Source organism: Martes martes, assembly GCF_963455335.1.
Source record: "Martes martes genome assembly, chromosome: 18".
In the NCBI taxonomy this organism is placed as follows: Eukaryota; Metazoa; Chordata; class Mammalia; order Carnivora; family Mustelidae; genus Martes; species Martes martes.
Genome location: NC_137906.1, coordinates 5,281,912 through 5,299,108, shown reverse-complemented (window position 1 = coordinate 5,299,108; position 17,197 = coordinate 5,281,912). Strand labels below are relative to the sequence as shown.

At 48.4% G+C, this 17,197-nt stretch overlaps 1 protein-coding gene across 6 annotated transcripts in view; it reads right to left on the bottom strand.

Moving 5' to 3' along the window:
- Positions 1–804: 804 nt before the first annotated feature.
- Positions 805–17,197, bottom strand: part of LOC308359056 (general transcription factor II-I repeat domain-containing protein 2) — a 36,388-nt gene continuing 19,995 nt past the window's right edge. For 2 of the 6 annotated variants that reach the window (XM_080829699.1, XM_080829700.1), the window contains exons 10-17: positions 12,663–12,719; positions 9,997–10,059; positions 6,524–6,601; positions 5,541–5,624; positions 4,859–4,936; positions 4,527–4,710; positions 4,303–4,331; positions 805–2,616 (exon numbers count right to left, since the gene is read on the bottom strand). In XM_080829699.1, coding sequence (XP_080685825.1) covers positions 1,013–2,616; positions 4,303–4,331; positions 4,527–4,710; positions 4,859–4,936; positions 5,541–5,624; positions 6,524–6,601; positions 9,997–10,059; positions 12,663–12,719 — 2,177 coding nt within the window. In that variant the 3' untranslated portion in view covers positions 805–1,012. The remainder of the gene's footprint in view (positions 2,617–4,302; positions 4,332–4,526; positions 4,711–4,858; positions 4,937–5,540; positions 5,625–6,523; positions 6,602–9,996; positions 10,060–12,662; positions 12,720–17,197) is intronic. The other 4 variants (XM_080829701.1, XM_080829702.1, XM_080829704.1 and 1 more) reach the window with 4 other exon arrangements.

Here is a 17,197-nt window from a genome sequence, read left to right as displayed (position 1 = left end):
AAGTAGTCAGGGGGCGTGGACATATGTAACCCCCCTCAAATGGTTCACAAAAGATTAAACACACATTATACTCAGAGGCTTACATCTACACACTCACAGGCAATGTACACACACACGCACACACACACGTACACACGAAAGAGAGAGCGGGAGCCCAACGAACACGTGATAAAGCGTCGCGGTAAAATTTCAACCATATGAGAATCTGGCAAGAGAACATGTAAGAGTTCTTCATAACTTTCTCAATTCTGCAACTTCTCTGTAAATTGGAAATTACTTCAAAACACAGTTTACTAATTTTTTAAGGCATCCCCGCACCCAACATGGGGCTTGAACTCACCACCCAGAGATCAAGAGTCAGACGCTTTACTGACCGAGCCAGCCAGGAGCCCCTCAAAATAAAATTTACCAAAAACAAAAAAACAAAAAAACCCAAAAAACAAAAAAACCAAAACAACCTCCAAACCTCAACTCCCTTGGCCTTTGAAAGCCCATGTTACTTGTTAACTGGGATTTTCTATTTTTAATTCCTACCTTTGTGGGTCGGCATGGCAGAGGAGACATCACACAGGAGTACTGCGGTTGGCGACTGTGTCTCCAAGGCACTGTCCCCCAGCGTGTGAACATGTTAGATCACAGGGGATACCGTACAAAAAGTGGGGGACTAGATGTGTGCGCGCTTACCCTCCTCCACGCATACACGCCTCTCTCTCTGCTTCTCTGTTGAGCGGCCTAAAAGTTCCGTGTGCCAGCCTCAGGGGTGAGTGAAACCCGCCCGCCGTAAGGAAAGGCAACCACCAGAGATACAACAAAACGCTCGCGATCTTTACTGGACTGTGTTGAGGCATAAAATGTCATACAAACGGGTAGGATGCCGCAAGTTGCGTTTCCGAGTCGAAATGGAAAAAACTGGAAAGCGGATATAGCGTGCACGTCGTCTTCTCATCTCACCGTCCCTGGGGCGCAGAGGGTTCCAGTCCTCCGCGGGGCGTGGCCGGGGACGCCTTCCACGTTATGTGGTGATGTGGAGCACGGAATCCCACTGCGAGTCCTTGAGCTGCGAGCAGAATTTCGTCCTGCTCAGTTTCATGATGGAGAACAGCTGCTCGCAAATGTAGGTGCTCCCGAACATGGAGAGGATCTTCGCGCAGTGGACCCTGTACCTCGGGTAGCTGCCCCACAGGTACTTGCAGAACTCGGGGACCCCGACCTTGTCGTATTTCGTCTTCAGCACCGTGTTGCACTGCAGGTCAATGACCTCCATCTGGAGCGCCTCGTGCACGCTCTCGACCCTCACGGAGAACGGGGAGCTGAACAGCGTCAGTTCGCTTTCGTGGAGTTTGAAGTCAGACAGCCTCTTCTGGAACTCGGTCTTCAGCTCCACGATTTTGGGAATGTAGTTGAGGCCGTCGCTTTCGTTTCTGGAGACCGACTTCAGCGTGGGAAAGTGGGCCAGGTTGTTCCGGGCCAAGTGCGTCTCCCAAAGGCACAGCTTGGCCAGGAACGCCCGGATGAGGTCGTACATCTGCGTGACGACCTGCGAGTGCCCCTGGAGGGAGATGTTCAGCGTGTTCAGGTGCGTGGTCAGGTCCACCAAGAAGGCCAAGTCTCTGATCCAGTCTGGAGAGCTCAGCTGAGGCAGGGGCTTGCCTCTGCTTGACATGAAGGAGTCGATTTCTTCCAAGGATTCAAAGAACCGCTTGAGCACCAGCCCGCGACTGAGCCACTTGATCTCGGTGTAGTACAGCAGGCTGCCGTACTGGCTGTCCAGCTCGTACAGCAGAGTCGTGAACTCACTGTGGTTCAGCCCGCGAGAGCATATCCAGTTCACCGAGTTCACCACCACGCTCATGACGTGGTCCATCTTCAGCTTCTGCGCACAGAGCGATTCCGGGTGAATGATGCAGCAGACCGACTTGAGGTCCGAGTCCTTGCAGACTGTGGCCACCTTGGACTTGAGTTTCGTGACCAGGCCATCGTTCACGTCCACCATCGCGGGGGTGCCCGTGGAGGCCACGCTGACCAGTTTTGACCAGTCGATGTTAAACCTCTTCAGGCTCTTCTCGACCCGCAGAAATATCTCATTGCCGGATTTCGTCCCTGTCATGGGCACGGTATCCAAGAGCTCCTCCGACACGTCGAAGTTCTCATCCACGCCGCGGATGAATATGGCCAGCTGCGTGGTGTTATTGATATCCGTGATCTCGTCGATCGCAATAGAGTAGGCCACGAACGACTTGATTTTTTCGCGTAACTTCTCCCATAAGTTCCCGGCCACGTCTTCCACGGGCTGCGTGGCGGCGGCTTCCTTCGGGCTCACGTTGGTGAGCGCCTGTTTCTGCTCGGGACCCGCGATTTCGGGTGACCCCAGGAGGTACTTTCGGAGCCCTTTCTTCAGCTCGTGGAGCTTCTCGTCGCGCATCTTCTCGGTGTACTGGTCGTAGTGCTTACTGTGGTTCGTCTGGTAGTGGCGTCGCAGGTTGTACTCCTTGGACACAGACATGCTCTGTTTGCATATCAAACACGTGGGAATATTCTGCACTTCCACGAAGAAATACGCTCGCTCCCACTTCTCTTGAAAGACACGGCCCTCCTGGTCTATCTTCCTTTTTCCCACTTTTGGTAGAGACATAGAGACAAGACATATTTCACGTTTTCTCTTAATGCCACTATATGAAAACCGACAGCAAAGACATGATGATAAATGCCGGGGTGAGGCGGCAGGGGGTGGGGGGCATGGTTAACCCAGCCCTGCAGAGAGGGACGGCTGACTGTCCGCCCTAGCAAGCTGCTGCTGGACAGAAGGTGGGATCTGTGGCCAGATCTTCGGATTCCAAGAGAACTTAGAAATCGACTTTTTTTTTTTTTTTTTAATTTAAAGGAAAACGCTATGTCAGACACCGGGCTCGAACTCACAACCCCGAGATTAAGAGTGTCATGCCCTAGCCACTAAGCCGGGTGCCCCAGATCCCCAAAATCGACTTTCATGAAAACATCCCCAGCTTTTCTTTCTTTTCCTCGAAAACATCCCTGGCTTTTTAGCGTCGGCCGGTTATTCCCATTTTTAAAAGGTACTTGAGCCCCGTGAAAGGCGTCTTCTGCGATTCAGCAAGTACCCGTTTGCCACGCCTGCTTTAAGCGACACTGATCTGACCGTACGTTTGCATTTTAACGTATATTTTGTTCATTTGGGTCTCAAGAGAGTCACAGAGAGGGGGATGACCACGGAAGTCACAGAGAGGGGGACGACCACGGCATGTGGTTTACCTGCCATGGGTCGCAAAGGACCTTGGTCATAGGCACGGAACCGCACACAACTTACTTGTTTTAAATTTAAAGGAATCTGGCCATGAAGCAGGTGCAGTCTACTTGGAGAGAACACGGGTCTAAACACTCACTTCAAGAAAGTGTGGGCACAGACAAGAAAGAAAGTCAATTTGGTGGTTCCCTGGGGCTGGGGACAGCAACAGGAAATGACAGAAAAATGGGTAGGAGGGATCTTTTGGAGGGTGATGGGAATGTCCTAATATTAGATGATGGTGACAGTTTGCCTAACTCTGTAAATTCATCCAAAATCGCTGACAAGTGTATACCTCACCCAAGTGAATGTTATGGCATGTAAATCATGCCTCCATAAAGCTATAAAAAAAGGTTAAAAAAAAAACACCACCCATTCAGCAGCAAGACAAGTTTGGGAAGAACCATCGGGCATTTTCAAAGAGTATTTTAGCTTTCCCAGCTTGAACCGAGGAGGTTCCCTTGTGACTCGGACTCCCGAGGACTTCCCTACACTGTCTTTTCTCACTGTACAGGACGCTGTTGACTTGCAGGGACCCTGGGGACCGCGCTCAGTTAGAAGAGATGCTGACCTTGGCCCCGGAGGGGGTCCTGGGAGCCCTCTCTGTGCCAAGTGGCACCCTTTCGGCTCTGAACTGGGGGGACATCTGCGGGGAGGGCAGGGTCCTGGGGGACGGAGCTGGGGTTCCAGGCAGGCGCTGTGTACCCGCTGGTCTGGGCTAGTTCGGTAAATGCTACCCAGCCCCCCCACCGCCCCACCGGCCATGAAGGCTCCCACATGCGAGAGCCAGCGAGCGCCTTCAAACTGTGGGGTGAGAATTCTGGTGTAGCCCCTGGAGGAAAGGACTTGATGACCAGCAGGTCAGATAAACTGCGTCCACTGAACACCCGGCTTTGTTCTAGGGCTCAAGAAGCGAGGACCCCGGGGTGAGGACCTGCCCACAGGTTTGGCGCCTCACAGTGGGGGCTGGGACGCCCTTCTCGCCCCCTACCCGGGCTACTCACCGTTGCTAAGCTCCAGGCCTGGAAGGGGTCTGAAGGGAGAGAGACACAGTGAAAGCAACAGAGTTCATCTGTCCTCGGACACGCAGCTCCCGGAAGCGGCCACCTCCTGGGGTTAAAAAAAAAAAAATCCCACTGCCCCCTTCCCCATTGTCCCCACCCCCCATCGGTCAGGTGGCAGGCGACCTTGATTCATTCTCATGACCCAGCAGGGGGCGCTCACCTACCTAATGACCGTGAATTTGATAAATTCTGCGGCATCCAAGATCCTTCGCATGGAGCTGATTTCCAGGTAGCCAGGGGCCTTGAAGACCACGCCCGGGGGCATGCCATCGATGACCACACAGCCAGGGTTGAACGTGATCTTCCTGTAGGGAACCTTCACAGGGAAGTCCACCCCGATGGCTTCACCTGGGAGGAGAGAAGCAACAGAAGACGCCTCAGTGTGCCACTTGCCTTTCCCAGACCACGCTTTCTCTTTACTGTCGAGGCGTTAAAATCCTTCCCGTCCAGCGACAGTGTGGGCGATCGGCCGTTGTTACTTCAGGGACAGTCTTACTGACTTTGACGTTGGCAACGGGCAAGGTAACAGATGCAATTTCTCTCTCCGTGAAAGAGAAACGATCCTGGCATCTACCTGAAAGAGGGTTTTGTGAAGATTATATAATGAGTCGCATGTGAGTACTGAAAGCAATGCTCAGCTATTACGTAAGAACTCAGTAAGCCGAAGAGAGAGATTGTTGCGATCAGGGTGTCCATGCAAAAGATCGTCGGGGAAAATACACACTGATTTTGATTGTAGCTCCTTCCCAGGGAGATTACTTCTTTTTTTAAAAAATATATTTGGGGGGTGCCTGGGTGGCTCAGTGAGTTAAAGCCTCTGCCTTTGGCTCAGGTCATGATCCCAGAGTCCTGGGATCAGGCCCCGCATCAGGCTCTCTGCTCAGCAGGGAGCCTGCTTCCCCCTCTCTCTCTGCCTGCCTCTCTGCCTACTTGTACTCTCTCTCTTTCTGTCAAATAAATAAATAAATAAATCTTTAAAAACTATATATATTGTTAAAAACATTTTTAGTAAGCTCTATACCCAGCATGGGGCTTGAATTCACAACCCCTAGATCAAGAGTCACACGTTCTTCGGACTGAGCCAGCCAGGCACCCCCAGAAAGATCAATGAAGTATTCCATTAAAAAGAAATACCTCAAATATATACCTTTTGGATACATAACAATATAAAAACTTACCAAACTTTCGGCTAAAGAGGTCATTGACTTGTTCTCTTAGTTGTTTTATCTTTTCAATGCTGGATAATCTTTCCTTCTCATTATCTAAAAATAATTAGACAATCAAACAAACTAGGGTTATTGATATATTTGCCCCCTAAAAAGCTGTTGGAGGAAGAGCCTGAGAGCATAGGAAGAAAGCACTTTACTTGGCTTATCGTTCAGTTTAGTTTTTTGGAAATGTGTAAATGGAAGCCATTGTAGATGACAGAGAATGTTCCAAATTATAAACCCATGTAAACACACTCCATATTGCTTTAGGGAACATTTTCAACATTACGTAGGACCAGAACATTCACATTGACCTCTACTCTTCAACACTGAATTAGCAATCTTAGCCAATGCAATATGACAAGTAAAAGGAATAAGACGTAGTAGGACTAGAACGGAATATTTTTCAATACTTCACATTTTTATTGTATTTAATTTTGAATAACTAAAGCAATTATGTGGTTCAACACTCACAAGACAGAACACCGCACAGTGAACCATCTCTCTCCCATTCCTCTCTCAGCTCTGTTTCCTTCCTTGGAGGGACTATGTTATCGGATTCTTTTGTATCTCTCCAGATAGATTTTATATACACATATTCAGAAAGGACTGCTCAATGGGCAGTAGATAAACTCCCCTCTGTGGCCAATTCCTATTCCGTGGTAGCTGGTGCTTGGAGTTGCCTGCCCTGAGGTGTATTTTCCAGTAATGCCAAGGCGTGGCTGTGAGAAGCAATATATCTGATTAACGATGTCTGATATAAGCTAGATATTCAGTGTTTGACACTCTGTACTGTATTTGATATTCCTGAATTGTTGAAAGGGTGAACTAAGCAAAATAAAATAATAATAACAAAGTTCCAAGGGTTTATGGCCCGTGTCATAAAATGGTTAAAATATAACAAAAAGAAAAATATAACATCAATTACAATAACGCCAGATAGACGCCCATACCTGGAACTGTCACCTGAACAATGTTAAGATCTTCAACGCCAGCCGCAGAATTTGTGACACTGGATGAATTTGTGCTTCCTAAAAAGAGAAACTGAAATTTAGGACTTGAAGAAAATTAGGTTAATTCTCCTCTAAAAACGTCCATGTGCCACTCTGATCAGAAGCACAGGCTCAACTTCTAAGGCGTCAGAGAACAATGGGCTGTAGGAAGTCGGGCTCCATGATCTGTGCCTAAGACGCTCTCCATCTTCCACAGCCCCTCCACCCTGCATGCACGCTCTCTCTCTAAAATAAATAAGTAAATCTTTTAAAAAATAAAATATGAAAGTGCTCCTCTGGCTCCACATTCTATAAGTCATCGTAATAACCGCCATCTGACGAAAGACAAGCGCACACCTACACATGGGCTTCCAAATGCCATGGTCCTCTGCTACGTGGTCATTATCTACCAAATAACTTATAGCCAATCCTTTAGAAAACTGCTCTCCAGAACAAAAAGGTGATTGGACTTGTAGTCCCTGTACGAGCGTCATGTCCCACAAGAGAGGAGCACAGCAGGGAGGCCATCTTGGAGAACGTTTCCATCGACCTGTGTTCAAATCACCGCCGAACTTGGATTCTAACATGGGATTCTTTATATTGTTTCCTCATTTAATTCAAGTAGAGTTCACACACAATGTTGCGTTGATTTTCAGGTGTACAACATAGTGATCTGACAACTCCGTATGTTACACTACATTATATTCATAAAAGTACTTTGAGGTAACAACCTAAGCATTAATCTATGGTAGAATGGATAACCCATGATTTATGCACACGGTGGAATATTATTCAACCTTGAAAGGAAGTTTTGTCATTTTCTGCCACGTGGATGAAATTTGGAGAATTTATTTTATTTGATTAAGTTATTATTTCTAACTTTTTTTAGAGAAAGCGTGAGTGCACATGAGTGGGGCGGGCAGCAGGCGGAGAGGGAGAGAGGGAACGCACAGCAGGTTCCACGCCCAGCTCAGAGCCCGGCACAGGCCTCCATTTGACGACTATGAGATCAGGACTGGAGGCAAAATCAAGAGTTGGGCGCTTAACCGACTGAGCCACCCAGGTGCCCCTGGAGATTTAAATGAAAGAAGTCAGGCCCCAGGGGGCACCCACTGTACGATCCCACCTGTATGAAACAGGTAGAAAAGGTAAATCCACAGAGACAGAGAGTAGTGGTGGTGGATGCTAGGGGCTGGGGGAGGGAAGAGTGGGAGGAAGAATGGTGTTTTCTTCTGAGGATATGAAAACGCTTTGAAACTAGATAGAGGTGGTTGTCCAACACCACGAATGTACAAAAGCTACTGAATCATTCACATTAAAATGGTTAATTTCATGTAATGTTAGTTTCACTTCAATAAAAAAAAACTGGAAGTATTTTAAGGGTTTCCTTTCGTGGGATTTTAAGGGAAAACCACCTCACTGTATGGCTGAGGATGGGGGTCGCAGATGCCAGAGTGCGGCCTTATGATGGCCTGAGACTGGGCCATGTAAATGTCATGTTTGATCTGTAAACCCACCAGGCCCCACTGACTTCAGGTATGGCCGAATTAGCACAAATCCATCCCCACTGAGGGAAAATTCATCCATCCCTCCCTCCTGGCTATGGGTCAGGGACATCACCTCTGGACAGGGGGTATCTCCTCTGCATCCCGTTACCCGGACGGCATCACCGCATGATTTCCAGTAAGACTGTCAGAGCTAACCCCCGCGGAGAAGCAGTCCCTTCACACAGAACCGATCCGTGTCTGAATGTTCCCCCTCATACTTAATTAACCTACGCTTCCTGGGGAGAGTGAGGGAAACAGTGAAAGGCAAAATGACGAAAAGTAAAATCACACACAATTCCAACACTGGTCTCTATGGTTTTTTTTGTTTTTGTTTTTTGGTATTATCTTCTGTTTTTTCTTTCTACATAAAATTTCTTCCCAAACAAAACTGAGATTGTACTATAAATTATTATTTTTTAAAAAGATTTTATTTATTTATTTATTAGCAGGGAGCAGCGGGGAGGGAGAGAGGGAGAGGAAGAGAGAGAATCCCAAGCAGACCCCATGCTGAGTGCGGAGCCTGACATGCCTGATTCCAGGACCTTGAGATCATGACCCGAACTGAAATCAAGAGCCAGACGCTTAACCGACTGAGCCACGCAAGCGCCCTGATCCTACGGGAAATGACTTGGGTTTCCCTCCGTTTTGTTTCTAACTTGTCTCCAGTCAGACGGCTTTGTTTTCCACTGAATTCACGTGGGTAGTTTTCCCAGTGGATGGCCACAGCCCTTCTTCTAATTGCTGGGCACCTGGGCTGCTCGCTCTTTTTCTCTTTATAAATAGTGATGGGAGGGGCTTTCCCTCTGAAACAAAGTCAACGTGATGAGAGCAGTTTCAGAATTCAAAGAAATAAAGTAAAAATGGAAGAATCAAATCCGGATGGGAACAACCATTCCATTTCCAAATCCCCCTAAAATGGCAAAATCGATTCAGACTCTGTGGTGAGTCATGGGAAATAATATTATCTCTAAATAAAAGGGCTCCCGGGGTGCCTGGGTGCTTCAGCCAGTTCGGCACCTGCCTTTTGGCCCAGGTCATGATCTCAGGGCCCTGGGATCGAGTCCCAGGTTGGGCTCCCTGCTCAGCGGGGAGTCTGCTTCTCGCTCTCCCTCTGCCCCCCAACCCCAACTCATGCTCTCTCGCTCTCTCAAATAGATAAAATCTTAAAACAAATAAATAAAAGGACTCCCACAGCAATTAATCAACATAAAGAAATGAAAGTCCTCCCACTGGTAGGAAGAAGTAAAGCTCTCAGGATTTGCAGACGACATGATACTACATGGTACGACTATGATAAACCCTAAAGGCTCCACCAAGAACTACTAGAACTGACAAATGAACTCAGTAAGGCTGCAGGACACAAAATCGATGCACAGAAATCTGTTGCGTTCCCACACACTAACAGTGGAGCCAGAGCGAAATTAAGAAAATGATCCCATTGACAACTGCACCCGAAACAGTCAAATAGCTAGAAATTAACAACCAAAGAGGGGAACAACCTGTACTCTGAAAACGAACACTGACGAAAGAAATTCGAGACGATGCAAAGACATGGGAAGACATTCCATGCACACGCAGGGGAGCGGCAGGCAGAGGGAGAGGGAGAGGGGGAAGCAGGCTCCCCGCTGAGCAGGGAGCCCGATGTGGGACTCGATCCCAGGACCCTGGGATCATGACCTGAGCCAGAGACAGAGGCTTAACCCACTGAGCCACCCAGGCGCCACCCCCCCACCCAGCCCCTTCTTTCCTCCTCACTTGCATGGAGCATAGTCTGCGTCCCGGCCAGTGCTGAGCTGCACGGACACGCAGACACACACACACACACACACACACACACCCCATGCCACACTGAGTGGTGTCCCTCTGACGAGGCTTCTGGAAACTCACCTTCAATTTTCACCTCAGCTTCAGGGTCCTCACTCGTTTCTGAAGGGACACACAGAGTGGAATCTTTAAAAAAAAAATGTCTAAAATGACGTTCGTTGTCATGTGCCCTCGTGTTGCAGCCTTCTATGGCTCCTGTACCGAGACAGTAGCTTGGCCTGGCATGTTCAACCCAGTCCGTACTTAACACACGTAGAAGTATAAATGTGAAAGTAATTTTAAAATTTTTTAAATTTATTTTTACTTCGTTTTTTGAAAATTTTAATTCAGTTAGCCAACAGGTAGTACGTCGTGAGTTTCAGAGGTAGAGGTCAGCGGCTCATCAGCTGCGTCTAACAGCCAGTGCTCATCGCATCCCGCGCCCTCCTCAATGCCCATCCCTCAGGTGCCCCATCCCCGGACCCCGGTGCCCTCCAGGAACCCTCAGTTTGTTTCCTGGAGTTAGGAGTCTCTCATGGTTTGTCTCCCTCTCTGGTTTCTTCCCATTTAGTTTTCCTCCCTTCCCCTATGGTCCTCTGCACTTTCTCATATGCCTCATATGCATGAAACCACATGATAATTGTCTTTCTCTGATTGACGTATTTTGCTCAGCATCACACCCTCCAGAGGAATATCGAAAAACAAAACCAAAGTTGGTGGCATCACAATTCCAGACTTCAAGCTCCATTACGAAGCTGTCATCATCAAGACAGTATGGTACAGGCACAAAAACAGACACACAGATCAATGGAACAGAACAGAGAGCCCAGAAATGGACCCTCAACTCTATGGTCAACTCATCTTTGACAAAGCAGGAAAGAATGTCCAACGGAAAAAAGACAGTCTCTTCAATAAACAGTGTTGGGAAAATCGGACAGCGACATGCAGAAGAATGAAACTGGACCATTCCCTTACACCATCCACCAAGATAAACTCAAAATGGATGAAAGACCTAAATATTTATTTTTACTTATTATTACGATTTTGTCATAATCTCTACACCCAGCGTGGGGGTTGAACTCATGATCCCGAGATCAAGGACCTCACGCTCTTTTGACCGACGCAGCTGGGCGTCCCTAAATATGAAGGTAATTTTAACTTTAAGAGGGATCATAGGGTAAGAAAGGGTAACTTTCTAAGGGATAAGGGGAGGTAAGAAACTCTCACATATTAAGAAACAGTACCCATTAGTGGACACGGAATGTCCTTTTCTTTGAGGTAATGGAATTCCTACAGTCAGAAGCACTTTCTTGGTGTCATCAGAAATCCCTTGGACAAAAGCAAGCTGGGTGCTCTGCGGGGCGGTTCCCCGCCACCAGCCCCCAAGATCCAGCCTGTTATGACCCCGCAGACATAATCGATTTTTCTGGTTTGCCAGAATTATGACCCACGGACACGAGCCTGGCTGGACGATCTCATCTAACTCTGGCTCATTTTAGGAAGCTTCCGTTAATTGTTTGTAGAGGAAGAAAGACTCTAAAGGAATCAGTTGTTGGGTATTGGACTATCATAATGTAAGATACACCGTCTTGGGGGGAAATGGGTGAAGACACACCACACATCTCTGCTCTTGAAGCTTCTTCTTCTTTGTTTGTTTTTTTCTTTTTTAGACTTTATTTATTTATTTATTTATTTATTTAAATAACATAAAATAATTGACAGAGAGGCAGAGTGAGAGAGGGAACACAGGCAGGGGGAGTCGGAGGGGGAGAAGCAGGCTTCCTGCCGAGCAGAGAGCCCGATGTGGGGCTCGATCCCAGGACCCTGAGATTATGACCTGACTTAGAGAAAATACAAATCATTTCGGAACCAAGAGAGGCATCATCCTACTCCTAAAAGCAACATATTCTTGCCTGTAAACCAATAAAGATGTCCCATGCCTCTAGGTGTGGGGAGGAAATCTCCATTATTAATGTTACCTTGGACGTGTATGAACCATTTTAAGAGCTCAGGCCTTACCCACGATACTCAAGATTCATATACACAGGGAGGGAAGTATGATCAAATTTTACTTCTAGGGGCTCCTGGGTGGCTCAGTGGGTTAAGCCTCTGCCTTCAGCTCAGGTCATGATCCCAGGGTCCTGGGATCGAGCCCCACATCGGGCTCTCTGCTCAGCAGGGAGTCTGCTTCTCCCTCTCCCACCGCCCCTGCTGCCCTCACTCCTGCTCTCTCTCTCTCAAATAAGTAAATCTTAAAAAAAAAAAAAAATTTTCCTAAAATACTTCACAGCTCTGTTCAAAAGAATTTGGAGGGGGTGGGCACCTGGCTCGGTGTTGGTGGACCATGCAGCTTGTAACGTCATAAGTTCGAGCCCCATGTGTGGTGCAGAGTTTACTTAAAATTAAAAAAAAATAAAGAAATTAAAAAAAAAAAGAATTTTGGTATGCCCATCAAGAAGACAAAGTGGATAAAGCAGTAAACGGCACAGGTGTGAAGCTTTCTCACCGCACAACTTCTAATCTGGGTGCTTTAAGAAGAATCACTCACGGGTCAGAAAAGCGAGACTGACGGATTTCCCGAGACCACATTTTAGCGCCAAGACTTGGGTGGTTTTCTAAGGCTGCATGCCGGGAAGCTGCCTCACTGTCAAACATGCGTCACGGGTCTTTAAAAGACCGTGTTCTCTGCAAAACACCGCAAACCAGAACACCAAAACCGAAAGGAGGCTAAAGTGCCTAGTTTCTCTGACCTTCCGTGTATAACTCCATTTCTGTTACTTCGCCGCCGGCACAAGAATGCTGGCTTTCTGAAAGGGAAGCAAACAAATATTATAAGAAAAAAAAAAGGCCAAAAATATTATAAGAAAAAAAAAAGGCCAAAATAGAAAATGTAAACAAGAATTCATTTAAAACCAAGCCAACAGGTCAAGCCCCACGCCGGAGCACACGTGAGAACCACTCCAAGTCCTTGCCACGAAATTCACACAGATGATTCCTTCTTTACCCTTTTTCTTTGCTGATTTATCTGCCCTTGGGAGAAGATGCAAACTTACCAGAGCAGAGATGGCAGAACGATGCCGTGTGTCCATCTCCGATGCCAACAGCCTCCAACGCCGCACCCTGCTCTCCTGCCCCTGCCCCGTCCTTCAAGTAAATCCCAGGTCTGGCCGCGGGGGTGCGCAGACTGTGTGTGTGCAAGACGGAGGGACTGGTCCTTCCCCTTCCCCCACACCACGGCTTCCCCGAAATTAACACTCTTCTGTACCCTCAGCTCATACCAGGTCACCGTGCAAACTTCCTCAACTGCCTCGTACACATCTTTTTTAAAAATGTCATATTTGGGCACAGCTTGAAACTTACAGAAAAGTCACAAAAAGAACAGTACAAAGAGGAACCACATACCGTCTGCTCCGAGGACATGGAGGTAAGGGTTTATGGTTTCCCTTGATTGTGCGCAGTCTTGGCCCCCCGCCCCCCCCCCCCCAGCTTCCTAAGTAGCTAGATCCATGCATGAATAAGGGACGTCCTTTCCTCCTTCTCCGACCCACCCGAGGACAAGTTAGGGACACTGTGGCCCTTCACCTCTGAACACCTCCTTCCAGCCTTCCCTCCTCCGGGGCGGGATCCCGAGATGGCATTGCGTCTCGTTCCCACTGCTCTTCCCCCTCATTTCACCGGCAGCGGTTCTGTAGTCTTCCTGATTTTTATGGCATTTCCATTTTAGAAGAAGAGAGACTCCTGGGGCCCCTGGCTGGCTCGGTGGGTGGAGCGGGCGAACCTTGATCTCGGGGTTGTGAGTTCAAGCCCCTTGTTGGGTGTAGAGATTACTTAAGATTTAAAAAAAATTGGGGGCACCTGGGTGGCTCAGTGGGTTAAAGCCTCTGCCTTCGGCTCAGGTCATGATCTCGGGGTCCTGGGATCGAGCCCCGCATCGGGCTCTCTGCTCAGCAGGGAACCTGCTTCCCCCTCTCCCTCTGCCTGCCTCTCTGCCTACTTGTGATCTCTGTCTGTCAAATAAATAAATAAAGTCTTTAAATAATTTTTTTTAAAGTGGGGGGAGATGACCCTCCCCTCACTGAAAGTTCCTTATTTCGAGTTGGTCTTTTCTAGATTTTTCTCTAGATGCCACAACCACTGGTGACTCGTGCTTGATCCAGTCTTTTATTATAACGGTTACAAAAGGATGGCTTCCCACTTGCAGCGCTAACCAGCACTTGGCGTTCCACAGAATCCGTAAATGTTCTTCTGTAGCTCGTTTATTCAAATCAGGATCCCGACAGAGCCCACACGCGGCATTTGGCTGAAATGTCTCAAATATCTTTTCCTATAAAGCAGGTTTCTGTCCATTTCTTCCCTAACTTGCCATCATTCGATGAAGAAAACCAACTGTCTCACGTTCCTCCCGCTCTGGAGTTTCCTACCTGCGTCCTCGTGGTGTCATCTTTGCGTTGTTCCTCTATCCCCTGTGTTCCCTGCAAACTGGTGGGTAGATCTAGAGGCTGGGTCAGACTTAGGTTTGATTTTGGGGAGTACATGTTCCCCAGGGGCACCTCCTACTGGATCCCATCAGGAGGCACATGAAGTCTGCTCACCTCCGCCTTCGTGATGTGAACACTGGGCCACTGAGTTCAGGAAGTGTCTCCCCAATCCATTTGTGATAAATTTCCCATCAATGTTCTATGAATGGCTTCACTGGCCATTGATGAATATTGCCAAGATGCATGGCTTCATTGGGGCTGTACAATGGGGACATTTTATAGTTTTACTATAAAAATTTTATAGTTTTACTTACTCCCTCCCCCCCATTTTTTTTTTTTTTTAAGTAAGCTCTATGCCCATTGTGAGGCTTAAACTCCTGACCTTGGGAAGAAACCTGAATGGCGTTGATCCTCTTACCGCCGCCAATGTCAAGGGACCTGGGTGTGGTGTACTTCAGCAAAGCTTGTCCTGCCATGGAGGGGCCCTGGAGATGGGGTACCTGCACGTACGAAAGACCTTACAGGACTTCCCAAGTCACTGATGTGTATATGTCAGTCAGGGGTCTTCCTAGAGGTCTGTGCTCAGATGGAGGGTGAGGTCCAGGTAGGGTGGGGAATCAGAGTTTCGTATAAACCTCACACAAGCCCCTGGGCCCTGGTGGGGCCACAGCTGACGTCACGGGCCGGGGGGTGCTCCACAAAGGCCAGTCGACATTCTGAGCAGGGGGCCTTGGTTGCCCTTATGGATCTAAACATTTCTCCCTCGCTTCAAGGGTATATAACAATGTCAGTACTTCAGCACGTGAGGACTTCGCCTGAGCGGTGGCAAAACCTATCCGTCCCATGGAAAGCCGTCCACGATGTGAGGCAATTTTCACCCTTGGGGCATCAAGAAGGAAGGGGCCCCGCTTAAGGAGTTTTTGTACCACGAAGATATCTTGAATAGCTCCATCATTTCCAAGCCAAGCAGGAGAAATATTAGAAAGTACACATTTGACCTAAATGTGGTTCTTCCAACAACGTGCTTCCTTCCGAAAAACTGAACCAGAACGACGGCGGGTACATCTATCTAGTCCTCTACTCATTTCACTGCTGCCTTGGGAGCATACTGAGGAAGTACCCCAGATTCCCGCAACTGTATACATTTTGATAAAGCTCAAGGTCATTTGAGTTGAAAAGGATATTCCTGGGAGTCAAGATGTAACCATGTGTACTTTTTTTCCAAAACGCGAGCAACTGAGAAACAGGCTACATGGATACTTTGCGAGGGACGTGCTCGTTCCGCAAGCACACGTGAGCGCCTGCTGTGTGCACGGCCTTGGGCTCGGGGCCCTGGGACTTAGAGCTGGGGGAAGACGCTGTGCCCCCACCCCCCACCCCAGGAGCCCGCCACTGGCTGGGGTCGTCCACAGCGAAAGTGTAAAATACCACACAAGCAGGCAGGACTAAAGGTGCGTGCACTTTGGGGGCGGAAGCTCCCTGCTCTCCTTGAGATTCTAACTGTCCAGAAAGTGGTGGAACTTGCTGGAAGCCTGCAGAGCCAGGAGGGAATCCGTCACACGGAGGGATCAGCTTGTATAAAAGCGGGGGGAAGGAGGATTCAGGGCCTGTTCAGGGACAGGAATCAGCCTGAGCAGGACGTCTGAAGAAATGAGGGGACGGGGGACTGACGGATCGTGGGGGGACGGGGTGGGCAGACAGAACAGGAAGGGAGCCGGGAACCGTGATGGAAGACACAGGTGAGGAGAAGCCACAGATGATGTGTGAGCCGGGGAGGGAGGCGACAGACCCTGTTCTCCAGGAATAAATGACTGGGGGACAGGATGTAGGACGGATTGAAAAGGGATCCAGCTGTGTGTGGGGGTGCGGCGACCAGCCCGGAACCAGAGTGATAGGAAGGACACTCTCACTGGTCTTTAGTTTCGGGGAAAAAAAATTTTTTTTTTACCATAAGTTACAGAACTCAGAATGGCGCAGGAATATTTCAAGGTAAGATTTCTATGGGAAGCACTTCGAACCTGGTCACGTTTGAGGAATTAACTGCGAAATGTCCCGCAGTCTGCCTGTCTTCACAGCAGAGTCAAAGACGAGACGGGATCCGGAGGCTCACAATGCTCTTACGGACGTGACAACGTCGTGCCGTCCAGCTGGCATCATGCTGGGACGGGTCCATCCGGATTCTGGCCTCTGGGGAGAGGACCTCGCCAGACAACGACAGACCACCTACCCGCGCCCTGTGTGACACATGTGCGTTTCTGGTGAGTCGTGTCTTCTGTTCCCCATTTAACTTGTCAATGAAACAAATACTACTAAGAACAGGACCTGAATTTCTTCACCCTCATATTCATGTCTTTTAGCTTTTGATACCTTCCCAGTAATTTGGGGTACAGACCGGACAGGAGAAGATCAGAGAGAAGCGGTTGTTGTTGTTTTCAAGGTAGGCTCCACGCACAGCACAGAGCCCAACGCAGGGCTCGAACTCACGACCCTGAGATCAAGACCTGAGCCGAGATCAAGTCACACGCTTAACCGACAGAGCCACCCAGGCCAGGATTTTTGAACACACAAAATAGGACTTCCTAACAGATAAACTCAGGTAATGTATGCCCTGGATTACCTTCACCCTCACGTTTGCCCTGAAGCATGTGGATTCAGGCTACACGGGACCTGTGCTACGACTATGAAATGCTTTACGTCAAATGGCCCTACACTAGACGTGGGTCTTCTTCTTTTTTTTTTTTTTTAAATTACTCTCTGTTTTTCAGAAGGGGGCTAATGACAATTTTCCATCACCTGTATCTTTTAGA